The following is a 16,590-nucleotide window of genomic DNA, read 5'->3' as shown; positions in this document are numbered from 1 at the left end:
ATTTATCTCTCGGAGCACCTCCCGTGACTATTTTGAGTTTGGCACTGTTGTAAATGGAGGCCGAGTTGGCATGAGCAAGGAAGATCTGGCTGGCCTGTATTGTGGATATAAAATTCTGTTGCTGGGTGGGTGGGGAGGAAGGGCTTGGATTTGCACCACGTTTGAAGAGAAAAACGCAGGTTCTCTGTTTACCCACAAAGGGTGGACGCTGTGCTATTCCCACGCACACGCTGACTTTCTCTGTAGTCAGTATGTTTAATCTTTGACCTGGAGGAACCCCCCTGCGGGGGCACAAGAGGGCAGTTTAGCTTCCTGCAGCCCCGTTTAGCCTGCGACCTCTCAGCAGAGCTGCTGGCGCAGTGAGCCAATTAGTGCCAGCTGTGATTTATACAGTAGTTTGTGTCCTGTGGCTCATAGGGGTGGGGTGATAGGAAATGAGCAAAGAGGGGCCAGGACTTCAGAGCCTGACAACACATTGTGTTGTAGGTCACCCAAGAGACATTGGGTGGCGGTGACTTCTGGCTCCCTGGCGTAAGTTGGAAGCTACTGCCTCTCTCTCTGTACTGGCTGTGCTCTTGATGATGTTCCCCTGTCTAGATTGGAACTCATTCATCGCCCTGTTTCTAAAAATATCAGCAAATGTTCCAGGCTACCTTGGTGGGCCAAATCCTGTGCAGATGTATAATTAGCAGTAGTTGGGGAAGGGCAGAGAACCTGTGATGTTCCACAGTTGTTGCAAGAGCCCTTGGAGGGGAATTAATGCTAAATATAAAGGTGAAATGTAAAGCTGCTACTGTACTACGTATTGTAATCTCTGTGATACTTCTGGGCTGTGCGTTGCTTCATAGACCTCAAGTCATTGATCGTCACAGCAATCTATTGTTAATAGGGGCCAACATGATGTGATGAACATGAGAAACGTTTCAGATACCTGTTTAGTTGTGAAGCTCTCTGGGTGGCCTAGAGCTGTTTTACAAGTTAGGAGAATGAGGTGCTAGAACTCTGGACTTGTACCATTTGACTACAGGTGGGTGATTATAGTTCTGAACACTTTCCTATGTAATTATCTATGCAGATTGTAAATTAGCACATCAGACCCTGCACTGATTTTCCACGTTTCAAGGAAGTGTGTTTGGGGGTTGTTGGTTTTTTATGTATGGGAATATTCAATATATGACCACTCACCTGCAGTCTAAAACAACTGCCTTGTCTTTAACAGCTGTTATAGACTGGCCAGCCAGTTGAAAGGAAAATACCGCAATATTGGTGCTATTTATATATACTGTATAATTTTTTCTCCTCAGTAAAAATGGGCAAGTAGGATTGTAGAAAATAATGTTAGCCTCCAGCTTATCTGAAAAGAGAGATCTATATCTTCTGATAGCCCCTGCTAACGACATCTTAAGGAACTGGTCCAATAATAAATAAATTGCCTATTTTAAGTATGACTATTGATACAGTGGGGGATGCGGGTGGCGCTGTGGGTTAAACCACAGAGCCTAGAACTTGCCGATCAGAAGGTCGGCAGTTCGAATCCCCGCAACGGGGTGAGCTCCCATTGCTCAGTCCCTGCTCCTGCCAACCTAGCAGTTCGAAAACACGTCAAAGTGCAAGTAGATAAATAGGTACTGCTCCGGTGGGAAGGTAAACGGCGTTTCCGTGCGCTGCTCTGGTTTGCCAGAGGCGGCTTAGTCATGCTGGCCACATGACCCGGAAGCTGTACGCTGGCTCCCTCGGCCAGTAAAGCGAGATGAGCGCCGCAACCCCAGAGTCGGTCACGACTGGACCTAATGGTCAGAGGTCCCTTTGCCTTTTTATTGATACAGTGGCTTATTTATATTATTGGATTATCCGAGATGTAGGCACAAGGACAAATATGGTCACTATTCAGAGTACAAGACTGGAGGGATGTATTAGCTAAGGCAGCCTTCGCCAGCCTGGTTCCTTCTAGTTGCTGTTGGACTGCAGTTCCCATCAGATGCTCCAGCCATCATTTTGAGAATTGTAGTCCTACAACATCTGGAGGGTACCAGAAAGCTGGGCAAAGAGATCTAGTTTAAGTTGGCCCAACTGCTTACAGAGCATAGACTAATCATGGAAAGAATGCAAAGGGGAAGGGTTTCAATTATATTAGGTGAAGGCGTTCACAAAGAGGCTACTGTGATCTGGAGAGCAGTTGAGGTCTGTGATAGCATATGAAAGCATGTGCCTGAGCAAGGAGAATGACTTGAAGGGTGCTATCTTTAGCATAGGGGTAACCAGCCAGCATGGTGTCTTCCAGATTGTTGTTAAGCTACAACTCTCACAATCCCTGGGCATTTGCCATGCTGGCTGGGGCTGATGGGAGATGTAGTCCAACAATATCTGAGTCACCATGTTGGCTACCCCTTTTCTAGGACCTGCGGTTTGCTAATATCTGAGTTGCAGGTAGCCAAAAATCAGTGTGAGAGATGGATTTGGATATTGTAATTCCAGAAGACAAGTGGGGGAGAATGTGGGTTAGAAAACTTCTCTGTACAACCTCAGCGAGAATTAGAGCTTCTGTGCTGAGGTGCACAGGTCTTACCTCACATTAGTGCGGTCAAGGCATGTAGACAAGCAGCCACTGCCATGATGCTGGAGAGACTGTTGGAGGCTTTCCCTTTTCTTTTTATATCTCTGGTGGGACTGTCCTCTGGTGCAGGAGCTTTGGCCAAAGGTATTTGGGGTCATATCTGATGTTATCCAGCAAGAGGTAGTTCTAGATCTTTGGTTGGCATTGCTCTCTGTGTATGAGGGGTCTTGGTGAATGGTGACTTCATTATTGGCAGCTGCACATATAGAGGTGGCACAGCACTGGATGACCAGGTCAGGCTATATGTTACAAGGATGGTGTGGTATCTCACCTTGTCTGGGTGCCACTGGAATAAGCAAAGAAGACAGCTTTTTGGGGTTTGGTACCCATTCCTATCTTATGTAAATAGGGGCATGAATGGAGTGCATCTGCCAGACTCTCAGAGATCTATCTGGAGTGAATTATTGATATGGATCCCGTATTTTTCCATGTATAAGATGAGTTTTTTTCTTAAAAATTTATGTTAAAAATTGGGGGTCGTTTTATACACAGATAGTGTATAAATGGGTGATGGGTTGCAGCCGCGAGCAGGAGATTGTCAGTGGCTATTGGGTGGTTGATTGGTGGCCACAGCGAGGGCTGTTGTCAATTGGCTGCCCCTGCGGCAATAGGGTGGGCGATTGGTGGCTTTTGCGATTTTAAGTGTCAGTCGGGTGAGTGATTTTTGGCAATCCCCCCCCAAAAAAAGCTCAACAATTGTGGGCAATCCTGCCAAAAAAGCTTAACAACTCTACAACTCTTGACAATCTCCCCCTATTTTCTTAATTTGGAGTCCCAAAAAACAGGGGGCATCTTATACACAGCAGGGGGTTATGCATGGAAAAATACGGTAAATACTACTAAAAGAGTTAGGCTTGATGAGAGGTTATCATAGAATCAAAGAATTTGAAGAGTTGGAATGACCCCAAGGGTCATCTAGTCTAACCTCCTGCTATGCAGAAATCTCAACTAAAGCATCCATGACAGAGAGGCGTCCAGGCTCTGCTTAAAAACCTCCAAGGAAAGAGAGTCCACAACCTTCAGAGGGAGTCTGTTCCACTGTCGAACAGCTCTTACTGTCAGAAAGTTATTCTTGATGTTTAGTTGGAATCTCCTTTCTTGTAACTTAGAATCATAGAATCACAGAGTTGGAAGAGACCACAAGGGCCATCGAGTCCAACCCCCTGCCAAGCAGGAAACACCATCAGAGCACTCCTGACATATGGTTGTCAAGCCTTTGCTTAAAGACCTCCAAAGCAGGAGACTCCACCACACTCCTTGGCAGCAAATTCCACTGTCGAACAGCTCTTACTGTCAGGAAGTTCTTCCTAATGTTTAGGTGGAATCTTCTTTCTTGTAGTTTGGATCCATTGCTCCGTGTCCGCTTCTCTGGAGCAGCAGAAAACAACCTTTCTCCCTCCTCTATGTGACATCCTTTTATATATTTGAACATGGCTATCATATCACCCCTTAACCTCCTCTTCTCCAGGCTAAACATGCCCAGCTCCCTTAGCCGTTCCTCATAAGGCATCATTTCCAGGCCTTTGACCATTTTGGTTGCCCTCCTCTGGGCACGTTCCAGTTTGTCAGTGTCCTTCTTGAACTGTGGTGCCCAGAACTGGACACAGTACTCCAGGTGAGGTCTGACCAGAGCAGATGCCATTGGTTCGGGTTCTACCTTCTGCAGCAGGAAAGAAAACTGCAATGGGAATATGAAACTGAAACTTTAGAATGCTTTAAATCAGGTCTGGGAAGGGCACAATGCTAATTTGGAATTGACCATTAGGTCATGCCCACAGGTGCCCATAAGGTATTGGGCACATGTAGGTATATTTCTTCTTCACAAAACAATCTCTCCGCTCTAATAGCAGCAGCTTGATTTGGATCAGTCTGAGTTCTCATTCTCTTCCAACAAAAAAATTCTACAGCTGTCACAACCAGTCATCATATGGTGAACCTTCTCTCTACATATCTCATGCCCAGATGCACTGTGCCTTGCTTGGCCTTTTTGTGTCTCCCTGAAGCATCAAGCCCCCTTGGTGTTTCTGGGAAGACAAACCCATGTTGCAAGGGAATACACTTTTTGTAAGCAGCAGCAACAGTACTCTTATCAGATGAAGCTTGTAGTCAGTTGATTGCTGGTTGAAAGGGAGCAGGCGTGTGGCAGGGGTCTACCCCAGCAAGACATGTCTGCCTATGTTTCCCTCTCCCCTGCCCTGCCTTTCCTCGTCTGGAAATACTGGTGGGAGTCTGAGAATATTTTAATATGTGTCCCTGGTGTGCAGACAACTTAGGCCAGACTGTGAAGGATAAAAGGAAGAACAGCTGGGTTGGCAGCTGTAGGATAAATTGATTTTTATGCATTTGTTACATTGTCCACCTTTTCTCCCCAAGGGACTTGGAGCAGTGTCCACAGAGGTTTCTCAGCAGTCTTGAATCCAGGCTCTGGGCAGACACACCACCTTATTTTCAGCAGGGCACCTCGCTGTGTTCCCTTTAGACCTTTACCTGGACTTCCAGTGGGGGAACTGAGGCTGAGACTTTGACCTGTAATGAGGCCAGGCAATGGACACAGGTTTTCCAAAGCTAAGCCAGTTCGCTGTATCATGGCTTTTGGAGTGGTGGTGCTCTGCATAGCAGCAAGGGTTGCGGGAGTGGCTATTGAGGGAAGTTGCTTGAGGTGTGAGCAGGAGCAGTATAGGTTCAGGAGCAATCCTGCATAATGATACTTCTTATACAGGACTTTTCAGAGTGCAAGATACGTTACAGTTCATATTTCATATATGCATCAACCAGGCTCAAAGCAGGTTAGGCTGAGGCATGTCCAAGGTCATTCATCCACTAAACCTCATGGAAATGTGAGGATTTGAATCTGGGATGGATAGATGTTGCCTCTTACTTCCAGGGTTGGGCTTGGTGGACTTTCAGTCTCCTTCCACCTGTTTGTTTATTTGTAGATTTATTTTTGTGGGTTTCACTTCAGGGAAAGGGTTCTCAAAAATATCTTCAGTCACTTCCTAACCACAAGAACTTGTTTGTTCAATTTCAGTAGGAGACCCATTTCAGAAGCCTGGAGCTGCAACACTAACAGAATCTGTGATTCTCCCAATTCAGGGGCCCTGAGCCTAGATTTCAACCCAATTCTTGGGAAGCGGGGTTGGTCAGCGTCAGATGAAACACAAAGGCTTGCGTTGCTCAGGCTTGGAAGGGATTTGGGCAAACGGTGACAGAACCTGACGTATTGGTCCTTCTAGTTTAGGGAAAGGTTTTCTGAGCACCGACACTTAGTGGGGTTACGTCCCACATTAATCACAGCCAGGTTAGCAGCAAGACTCTTCTGTCTCCTTCCCCGCCCGCCTTGTCTGGCAAGACAAGAGAAATCGCTCAAGGGGGCAGAGTGGCTCTGGAGCGTCTAATTACCACTGAGCCGGCTGTCCTGTGATATTAACGAGTCGGCGGCGTGTGTAGCCTCCGTGTGCGGCTCGCTGTAGATAGAGCCTTCCTCTGTGCACCGAGGGGAGCAGGAGGTTGAAAAGCTGTCGGAGAAAACGCAGAGGATTAATGGTCCCTCCTCTGTCTTAATATACTGAAGTAATTTCAGTTGATGCCGGCGGAGTCGCTTCTGATTTACAAGAAGTGTGAACGAGAGGGGAGTTGGCCCGGGTGACTCCTATTAAGGAGTTATGCCTCGTTGCTACACCTACTGCATAGTAGAGTGTCTGCGTCGGTGACAACCAGCCTTCAGCCAGCCTGCCTGGAGGATTTTCTTTAAATCCCTAGCCCACCCAGTTGGCACCACTGTGCCTTGCAGTGCTACCAGGAAGCACTTGAGCAGTGACCAGTCCCAGGTCTCCCATTCATCTGCTGGGACTGAGGAGCCTGTAAGGGAAGGGTGCTTTGGGAGGAGCATCAGACAGCAGCTGCTGGAGGTGAGCTGGCAAGGCACCAAGACATGGGGGTCCTTCGCCATCGCAGACTGGAATTAAGAGAATTTGGAACATTGGGCTGGGGAAGAAGCAGGAGGAGGGAGAGTGACCTGCAACTTCCAACCATATAAAGGGTTGCCTAATCTCTTTTGAGGGTAGGAAAGTTGGCCGTGCCAGGTGCAGAGTATTGGCATTTGGCATTTGCAACAGGACAGAAGGGAGGAGATGAACTCGTAGGCAGCCCTCGCATGAACAAAGGAGACCAACTTTAGGGTCATTCAGACAGATGTGTCTTACTTTCATCCTGTTTGCATGCTTTGTTACGTACAAGGGTGCATTTACTCCTTCCCTATCCCCTTGTGAGGAGGGGTGTGCTTGGTGCACTTATGTAGGACTAAATCAACCTTCCCCATTCAGCAATGGGAGGGTGGGTGAAGCTGAAGCCTCAGAAGTGCCCTTTCTTTGCCTGGTCTTGAATTTCAACCCACAAGCTTTTTAGGTGGTGAGCCATATGCACTTCCAGCCTTTTGTGCCAAAAGGCAGGTCACCCGCTGCCTCCCCTCCTTACCCACTGCCCTTCTTCATGGCTTCAAGTGTTTTGTGAAGCAAAATGAGCCAAGGTTTTTGTGGAAGTCCCTTAGGGGGATTGTCGTCTGTGCCCTGTGACCGTCTTGAGAGTGTCGGAACAGATGGCTGCTCTTCTGACCAAGCAGGGTGGGGGGGGTGGGAGAGTGAAAGCAAAACAGTCATAATAGTAAAAAATAGAATCGTTCAAGCCTGTCTGGATAAAGTTGACCACAGGGGTGAGGAGGAGGAGAGGGAACTCCACCAGGGTTTCCAGCTTCCCCTAGCATGGCTCTTTCAGCGCAGTGGTGAGATCTGCTGGCAGAGAGCACAGTGTGAGGAATGGAGAGAGGATAATTGTTTCAGCATGTGTGTGAGCTTGGAGCAGTGGCTGCCCAGAAGTAGCAAAGCACACAAGTGATTTCCTTCTCTTTCTGTCCTTTTTCGTTGGTCTCATTTCCCTCCCTCCCACCCCCTTTATTTTCAGACGAAGAGGAGGAGGAACTGCGCAACTTGGAGAGCCCCCTTGTTGTCAAGAAGAAGAAACGAGGGCCCAAAAAGCAGAAAGAGAACAAGCCGGGGAAACCCAGGAAGCGCAAGAAATTAGTAAGTTGCCTCCTTTTCTCCACTTTTGCACATGTGTGCATATGTGTTAATGGCATTAGTGACTTGTTGCTTTTTGAAGGAGGTGGACGTATGATGGGGCAGTCGTGATAGTGGCAAGACTGTCTTACTGGGGCCTGCGGGGAACCAGTTTGCAATGGGGGGCAGGGTTCCTTGATTCCTTGGCCATTCTCGCCCCTCTAAGGCTAAAGAGTCCGCTAGAAAGAAACGGCAAAGTTTGATTTTGGACTGGGATTCCCTGCCACTCACCCCCGGCTATGCTAGCTAATTGGTTCTTCAGCTTATGTAGTCCTGGTATACAGAGATGGAATTCTGCATTCGTTGAAGGCTATGGTGGATTAATGGAGGGGCACAAAAGGCACACATTTAACTGGGTGGGAGAGGTTCCTCATAGGTTTGGTTTTTTAATCTCCCCTTTTCATTTTGGATGAAAATGAGTTGTTTGTGTAATATCCCTAGTTTTCCCATGCACCAGTCACAGAGGTTTTTGGGCCTCCCTGTCAGTGGGCTGCACCTCTCTAGGGGCTCTCGCTTTGTAACGGGAAGGTTTTCTGCCTGAGGCATTCTGCTGCTGAATCATCTCTTCAAGGTTTACTGTTTGTTTTGTGGGTTGACAGTAACTGCAGGCTGGTTATTTTGCTAAGCCGCTTTATCTCACCATAATGAACAGGTTGCCCTTGTCCTGGCACGGGCTCCTTTGCCCAGCAGGAAGGCTGTTGCTAATTAATGCTAATGATCTCACTTGTTGTGCCCTCTCACTCTCTGTCTTCCCCTTGGCAGGTCAGCGAGGATGAGTTTGAATCTGACCGAGAGGAGTATCGGGCCAAGTCGGAGAGTGGCGGCAGCGACTATGGAGGAGTGGGGAAGAAAAAGCGGAGAAAGCATCGGGAGAAGAAGGAGAAAAAGACAAAACGACGGAAAAAGACGGAAGAAGATGGAGTGCAAAAGCCAAAGGTAGAATCCTAGAATTGTAGATTTGTTTTTTTAATAAGATATTTATTAAAAATTTTTAAAGTAATACAGTAAAAATGAAAAAAAATACAAAATAAAAATAGTTAAAAACACACAAAGTTTCCATTGCTTATTTTCCTTTAGCTTGTTTCCCGGACCTCCTCATACCTCCCTTTTTTGTATTCCACTTCAAATTGTTGGTTCATCAAATCCTTACCATTAGATTTTTACCTATTTATATCCTTTTTTTCACATTCTCTTAAAGCATTACAGCTGGAAATCACTTAATTTCTCTCCAACATCATTCTAACATTCATTAATTTTACAATATTTCTGTAGATAATCTTTAAATTTCTTCCAATCTTCTTCCACCGACTCTTCTCCCTGGTCTCGGATTCTGCCAGTCATTTCTGCCAGTCCCATGTAGTCTATCACCTTCGTCTGCCATTCTTCCAAAGTGGGTAGATCTTGTGTCTTCCAATACTTTGCAATAAGTATTCTTGCTGCTGTTGTAGCGTACATAAAAAAAGTTCTGTCCTTCCCTAGAATTGTAGATTTGGAAGGGACTCCAAGGGTCATCTAGTCCAACCCCAAGCAATGCAGGAATGTCAACTAAAGCATCCATGAGAGATGGTCATCCAGCCTCTGCTTAAAGACTTCCATGGAAGGAGATTCTGCAACCTCCTGAGGGAGGACCCCTGGAACTTGCTGGATGACTCAGGGAGTTTGCACCTCAGACTCCACTGTAGAGCTACCACCACCCAGAGTTTTCAAATAGCTTGGTTTAAAAATAATTATAACAATAATTGTATACCGCCCTTCATCTGAAGATCTTAGTGTAAAAATAAAAGATAAGAACACAAAATAACATAATAAAAATAAGAACGAAAACAAAACAAAACAGTTGGGATGGGAGGGGCAGAATGATAGGTTTTGTAGTCATGCCGAGACCCAGAATTAGACCCGTCTGTGTTTCTGCAGTCCTGTACTTTTCAACAATCCCCACACTTTTCCACCATGCAAGGCTGTGCTAGCACTGATTGGAGAATTACAAGGCAGCAATAAACTCTCCAAACACTTTCTCCACACTGTGTTGGCTTCTGGATAATCCCACATGCCCAGATATTTTTCTCAGTGCCACCTGTTGAAAAAGCCATAGGCAAAGCAGGGGCGTAGGAAGGGGGGGTGGGGGTGGCCGGCCCAGGTGTCATCCATGAGGGGGGTGACAAAAAGGTACACTGTGGGGGGCTCGCCCTGCTGCCCCTAGCGACGCATAGCAGATGGCCCCACTACCGCCATGTGTGGCAGATCGCTCCATCATGCGCGGATCATGCTGCCCTCCCCAGCTCGCCCTGCCACCCTGGTGCATGGCATGGCCTCAGCTCCTCACACAACCTCTGCCAGCACCTGTGTTTATTCTTCATGGGCATTTACAGTGGTGAAAGGCAGGGACTTTGATCTTCTTTATTTTAGGTTTTTATTGAATGCATATTCAGTAGATAAATGATCTCAGAGTGTCTCAGGGTTTAAAAATATAAAAACAATACAATACAACCATACATAGAGATACAATCATACCTTGGGTTACAGACGCTTCAGGTTGCGTATTTTCGGGTTATGGACCCACTGAAACCCAGAAGTACCGGAAAGGGTTACTTCCGGGTTTTGGTGGTTGCGCATGCGCAGAAGCGCTAAACCGCACTTTGCGCGTGCACAGAAGCATATAATCACAACCTGTGTGTGCACAGACGTGGTGCTGTGGGTTGCGAATGCTGCAGGTTGCAAATGTGCCTTCCGCATGGATCATGTTCGCAACCCGAGTGTCCACTGTATATTGGAAAGCAGTAGCAAACGAAAAGCAGAATGCCAGAAGAAAAGAGTATAGCGCTCCACATCCTAAAATACCTGGGCAAATAAATAGGCCCCTTCAATTCATTCCAAAAAGACATTGAGCTCAGTACCAGACAAGCCTCCATGGGGGAGAGTCTTCTAGAGCTGGTCTGCTGTAATGTAAGAAACTCTGTGAAGGGTTACCATTTGCTTTGCTTCAGTAGGTGGAGAGACCCAGAGACAGGGGTCTGAGCTCTTAACAACTGGGCAGTTTTGTATGGGAGAGAGCAGTCCTTAAGGTAGCCTTGTTCCCAAGCTGGAGCCTGCTGCTCCTTTCTTTGACATTTTTCTGTGGAGACACGTAACAGGGTTAGTAGCAAAAGGGTCCCCACAGGGCAACATGTCAATATTTTGTTCAGGTTGCTTTCTGGGAGCTCTTAAAGCAGAAAAATAAGCCCACTGAGACTGGGTGGGCTTATTTTTCTGGATTAAACCCAGAGTCACCCTTGACCCTACACCAAATACAGGTTTGTTTTTCTTGATCAACTGCCAGAACAATGGTCAGGCATGTTTCTTACAACTGCCTAGCAAGTTCAGCCTCCTGGTGTTCTGCCTTCCCACCTTCAGTGTCATTCAGGGACAGAGTGTACTGGGATGCTTGTGGGATTCCTCTATATTTGTCAGCTGTAGCACAGAATGTGTTGCAGAATCCCAGTGGGCCTTTCCTCAGTCCGTTGGGATGATGCCACTGTCCATAAAGTGGTAGAGTGTGAGGGGATTAATGCTCCAGCAGGCACAGAGTGGTGGATGCATCCAGCATGGTGGCTTAATTTGTCAAGGCACGCTTCATCTCCTCTCAGGGCACACTACTGTGCTGATGTAGAGACCCATTTGCATTTCCAGTCCTTCATGTCTCTTGTCCCAACACTCTTCCCCTGGTGCAAGGCAACAGTAGCACAGCAGGGAGATTTTTGCTTAAATAGCCCAAAATATACTGAACTTTTCATGTTTCTTTCAAGGTGGAGCAGAAATCCTCTGCTCAGCTGCTCATGACCTGGGGGCTAGAAGATGTGGATCATGTCTTCTCCGAGGAGGATTATCACACCCTGACAAATTACAAAGCCTTCAGCCAGTTTATGAGGTGAGTGTCTGGAATCCAGAAGGAATGGTGAGCTTCAAGGTCCACCTATTCACAAACTAAAGAAAATCAGACACTGATTGTTGTTTGGAGATGTGGGGTAAGCTTTGTAAACAGCGGTCTTCGAATAACTTTTAAAAAACCTGTTTTTGTGCAGGTCACACACACGTTTCACGTACACACTCTTTATGTACAGGAATAAGTCCCCTCCATCCTTTACCCACTTCTTCCCTCAAGGAAGTGTGTGTTGTCCGGTAAGGATGTCCCAACTTCTTCTCTTCACTCCTTTTTAAGCACTAGTGACATTGGCCACTGACTTAGATGGCTTTAAAATGAGATTAAATAAATTCAAAACAGATAAGGTTGTCAGTGGCTACTAGTCCTGGTGGCTGTAGTCTTCCGGTAGGATGAGAGGTTGGGGACTACAAGTAGGAGAGTGCAGTTGCTCTCATGTCTTACTTGTGGGCTTCTGAGAGGCATCTGGTTGGTGCTGTAGGAGCAGCATGCTGGACTAGATCAGCCTTCGGTCTGATCCAGCTACAGGGCTTTTCTTATGTTCTTTGGTTGTTGTTGTTTAGTCGTTTAGTCGTGTCCAACTCTTCGTGACTCCATGGACCAGAGCACGCCAGGCACACTCCTGTCTTCCATTGCCTCCTGCAGTTTGGTCAAACTCATGTTAGTAGCTTTGAGAACACTGTCCAACCTTCTCGTCCTCCGTCGTCCCCTTCTCCTTGTGTCCTCAATCTTTCCCAACATCAGGGTCTTTTCCAGGGAGTCTTCTCTTTTCCTGAGGTGGCCAAAGTATTGGAGCCTCAGCTTCAGGATCTGTCCTTCCAGTGAGCACTCAGGGCTGATTTCCTTCAGAATGGAGAGGTTTGGTCTTCTTGCAGTCCATGGGACTCTCGAGAGTCTTCTCCAGCACCATCATTCAAAAGCATCAATTCTTCGGCAATCAGCCTTCTTTATGATGTCGCTAGATGAACAAATGCTTTGGGAGTGATGGTCTCTGAGTAGTCTTGCTTTGCCTTTATTCTTGTCTCTGGGAACTGTGCAGGAATGTGAATGGTTTGTTAAACTGAAGCAACAGTTTGCATGAATGTAGCCTCTCTTTACTAGTTGGAATAGTGAAATGGCAAAAAGGCAGTGAGTGGGGAAGAGGAGGAGACAAGAAAGCAAGAAACCCTGTTTTTGCAGTGAGTGTGCTGTAGATAGCCTTTCTCAGCAAACAGTCTTGTTAAATGCAGGTACCGGAGCAACAGACAGCCCAGTATCTGCATCCACAGACCTGAGGGCATATCTGGCTGTGAGCCTGTGACTCAATCCAGGCAAAGCTGAGTTCATGTCAGCTACAAGGAAGCTGCCAGTGGCCTTGGCAGGCCCCCGTATCTCCCTGCTTTCGCTTGGCGGGCAGAGGTGCATTCTGCCGCCAACAACTCTCTGTGACCAATGGCAGCAATCCGGCACCAACATTCATGAGATCTTGAGGCCACCTGGGCCTCGCCAGTTTAATCAAGTCAGTGATTTGTGCCAGGGGCTCAGGGGACAGGCTTGCCAGTGGGGCTTTCGGAGAGTAAAGCTCTCAGCCTGGCTCTAATTAGCTTTAAATTGTTTGGCACTCGCCTGTACCTGAGGCAGTTTGCCGCCTTCCCCTGCTGCTGCTGGGATCAGCCAAGAGCTCCCTCAAGACCAACAAGATGGAGCTCCTGCTGGAAAGGCCCTTTGGAGCCCTTTCACATGTTCCTCATGGCTCCCCGAGGGCTTAAAGATCTGCTGTGCATTTGGGACATCTGTGTTCCTGAAATGCAGTGTATAATCAGGACTTCTAGAGGTCTCCATAGCTGCCATATGCTGTAGTATCTGGTGGTGTGCTATCCTTGGCAGCAGCCCTGTGAAGTTATTCAGGCCTAGAGTGGAAGATTTGCTGAGGCCATCCAGTGACTCGCATAGCAGAGCCCCAGGGATTTGAAGCTGGGTCTCCCATTTATCTGAATCTAGCAATCTGTTCTCTATAGCATCGCTGGGGCAAGAATGGTGCTGCAGTACAAATGGTGCCTGCTAACCCTGCTGTATTCTGGAGTAATAACAATAATAATAATAATTTATTATTTATACCCCGCCCATCTGGCTGAGTTTCCCCAGCCGCTCTGGGCGGCTTCCAACTGAATATTAAAAACAGTACAGCATTAGACATTAAAAACTTCCCTAAAGAGGGCTGCCTTCAGTTGTCTTTTAAAAGTAAAATAGTTGTTTATTGCTTTGACATCTGCTGGGAGGGCATTCCACAGGGCAGGCGCCACTACCGAGAAGGCCCTCGGCGCTGGATCTCAGTGTCCGGGCTGAACGATGGGGGTGGAGACGCTCCTTCAGGTATACAGGACCGAGGCCCTTTAGGGCTTTAAAGGTCAGCACCAACACTTTGAATTGTGCTCGGAAATGTACTGGGAGCCAATGCAGATCTCTCAGAACCAGTGTTATGTGGTCCCGGCGGCCACTCCCAGTCACCAGTCTAGCTGCCCCATTCTGGATTAATTGCAGTTTCCGGGTCACATTCAAAGGTAGCCCCACGTAGAGCGCGTTGCAGTAGTCCAAGCGGGAGATAACTAGAGCATGCACCACTCTGGCGAGACAGTCTGAAGGCAGGAAAGTCTCACCCTGCGTACCAGATGGAGCTGGTAGACAGCTGCCCTGGACACAGAATTAACTTGTGCCTCCATGGACAGCTGTGAGTCCAGAATGCCTCCCAGGCTGCGCACCTGGTCCTTCAGGGGCACAGTTACTCCATTCAGGACCAGGGAATCCCCCCCACCCGCCCGTCCCCTGTCCCCCAAAAATAGTACTTCTGTCTTGTCAGGATTCAACCTCAATCTGTTAGCCGCCATCCATCCTCCAACAGCCTCCAGGCACTCACACAGGACCTTCACCGCCTTCACTGGTTCTGATTTAAAGGAGAGGTAGAGCTGGGTGTCATCTGCCGCCATCCTCCCCTCCCCTCAGTCAACTATAGCATCTCATAGGTAGTGATGTTGAAGAGTGAGCAAACAGAACGAAGGCCCTTTGCTTTGGCTGCTTTGTGGCTGGGGCAAGATCACGGTTTACAACTCTTTAGAAAGGGGTGGAGAGAAATGAACAGCTTTCAAAGTGTGGACTGAAGCTTGAGACTGATTTGGAGGGATAAGGAAGCAGCTTAAACCATCAAAATAAAAAGTGACATGATCACGGAAATGGAAGAGGAATATGAGTTTAGCACAAATATTCTGAAGAGTTGGAAAACTTAGGTGTTATCGCAGGTGGCTATTATTGGTGCTGCTTCTAAACAGGTTTTGTCCCTGGAGAATCCAATTTCTCTGCAGGAGGAAGGATGAGATATAATCTGTAGTTTTTCCCAGCGTCGCAGTGATATGAGTCTGTCATGTTGCATCCATCCATCTTTGTATTGTGTTCTTTGTGTGTCTCTCCCTCTGCCTCTCCCTCTCTCCACCCCCCCTCACTCTGCCCCTTGATCTGTTTTTAATATTCCACCTCTGTCTCTCGCTGGATGTAGAATTGCTCCCATATAGTATCACAGTCCGAAAGAGTGACATTTGCTGGCCTTTTCTTTATCTTGTTGTTGTACTAGTCTCTGCCTCCCCATTTCCCCCACTGCATTCTTTGTCAGTCTCTCGCCACATGCAAGGCAAGGCAGGCCTGCTGCTGCTTTGTTTTATGCAGGCCGGTCTTTGTCTTAGAGCCCCGCCTATTTCTGGAAAGCATTTTGAAATGAAATAAATTCAGACTTTTTCCTCCCCTCTCCCTCCTCCTTTTCAAAGCAAGAGCTCATATTTCTTTAATAGCATCCCTTAATAGTCTGCAGTGCATTATGGGCCATGGTGACCATCAATAATTAAGAAGTCAAAATGAGATCATAGCACAGCTCTGCATAACAGCCTTCTTATTGGTTCAGTTCAGAAAATGCTCCAAATCGTGGTTTGGAGAATGAGGAATATGAAATGGGCTTGCATGCTCTCTTTTCCACCTCTTTCTTCTCCTCTTGAGTCCCTCCTCCATTTCTAGGTTGCTCTAACCATAGTTTGCCATGACACCTGAATCAGACAAATGATGGTTAGGGATGAACCTCAAAACTGGTGTGTAGCCTCACTTCAGATCATGGTTTAAAGGTTAGCCCTAGGCATAGATGGTTGAAGTTGTGGTTGGTCTGGCTTGAACAACCTGGAAGTCAAGGAGGGAAAAGGTGTGCAAGGATTGGGTGGCAGGGGTGGAAGAAAGGAGACTTGGAGCATTGTTGGAATTGATCAGTTGCCAGTGACTCGCTGGGCTTTTTAGACTTGTCTCTGCAGCTACAAAGATGAGGATCATCCTTGGATCATCTTTCCCTTGGAACAGGGGAACAAAAAAAGCTTGCAGGTAAAAAGGGCCTCAGCAGATGCAAGCTAGGGAGATTTTTCTGTTGTTAGCCAAGATGAAACAAGATGACCTCTTGGCTCAAGAGGTTCTTAGGCCTTACATTTCTGGGAGTGAATGATAGCTATTCCTCTGGAACCCAGTTACAGTATGTGTGTTTGTAGCAAATGGCTGGGCTACCCCATCACCAGGAATATAGCATTACTCTCAAGTCGAAACCTGAAATTTTTCTGTTGAGTGACATAACACAAAGCCCAGGGCATAAATTGATCTGGAGCTGTGTCCTGGTACGTGTGATACAATAATAAACTGGCAACCACATATGGGTTAAGGGAACAGGAATTCTAGGAAGACTTGAGTTTTTATGCCTTTCTTCTGTTACTCCCACTTTGTTTGTGTGTGCGCGCGTGTGCGCGCGTGTATGTATGTAATAATGCCCTTCTGTAATCTTACCATGCAAGTGAAGAAATTGGGATTTTGTACATGTTTCAGTATTTTGAGAACTCCGTTTCCACTTTTCAGAAGTCTAGCCTTTCTGGCTGCATTCTTAGACATGAATGTATGTG

At 47.1% G+C, this 16,590-nt stretch overlaps 1 protein-coding gene across 1 annotated transcript in view; it reads left to right on the top strand.

Annotated features, from left to right (window-relative positions):
- CHD3 (chromodomain helicase DNA binding protein 3) overlaps nt 1-16,590 on the top strand; it is a 64,287-nt gene that overhangs the window by 6,213 nt on the left and 41,484 nt on the right. The window contains exons 2-4 of the mRNA XM_053362093.1: nt 7,571-7,689; nt 8,488-8,661; nt 11,508-11,629. Of these exons, the coding sequence (XP_053218068.1) occupies nt 7,571-7,689; nt 8,488-8,661; nt 11,508-11,629 (415 nt within the window). The remainder of the gene's footprint in view (nt 1-7,570; nt 7,690-8,487; nt 8,662-11,507; nt 11,630-16,590) is intronic.

Source organism: Podarcis raffonei, chromosome 13 (assembly GCF_027172205.1).
Source record: "Podarcis raffonei isolate rPodRaf1 chromosome 13, rPodRaf1.pri, whole genome shotgun sequence".
Taxonomy (NCBI): domain Eukaryota; kingdom Metazoa; phylum Chordata; class Lepidosauria; order Squamata; family Lacertidae; genus Podarcis; species Podarcis raffonei.
Note: the sequence above shows the minus strand (reverse complement) of the source record. Positions and strands in the feature narration are given on the sequence as shown.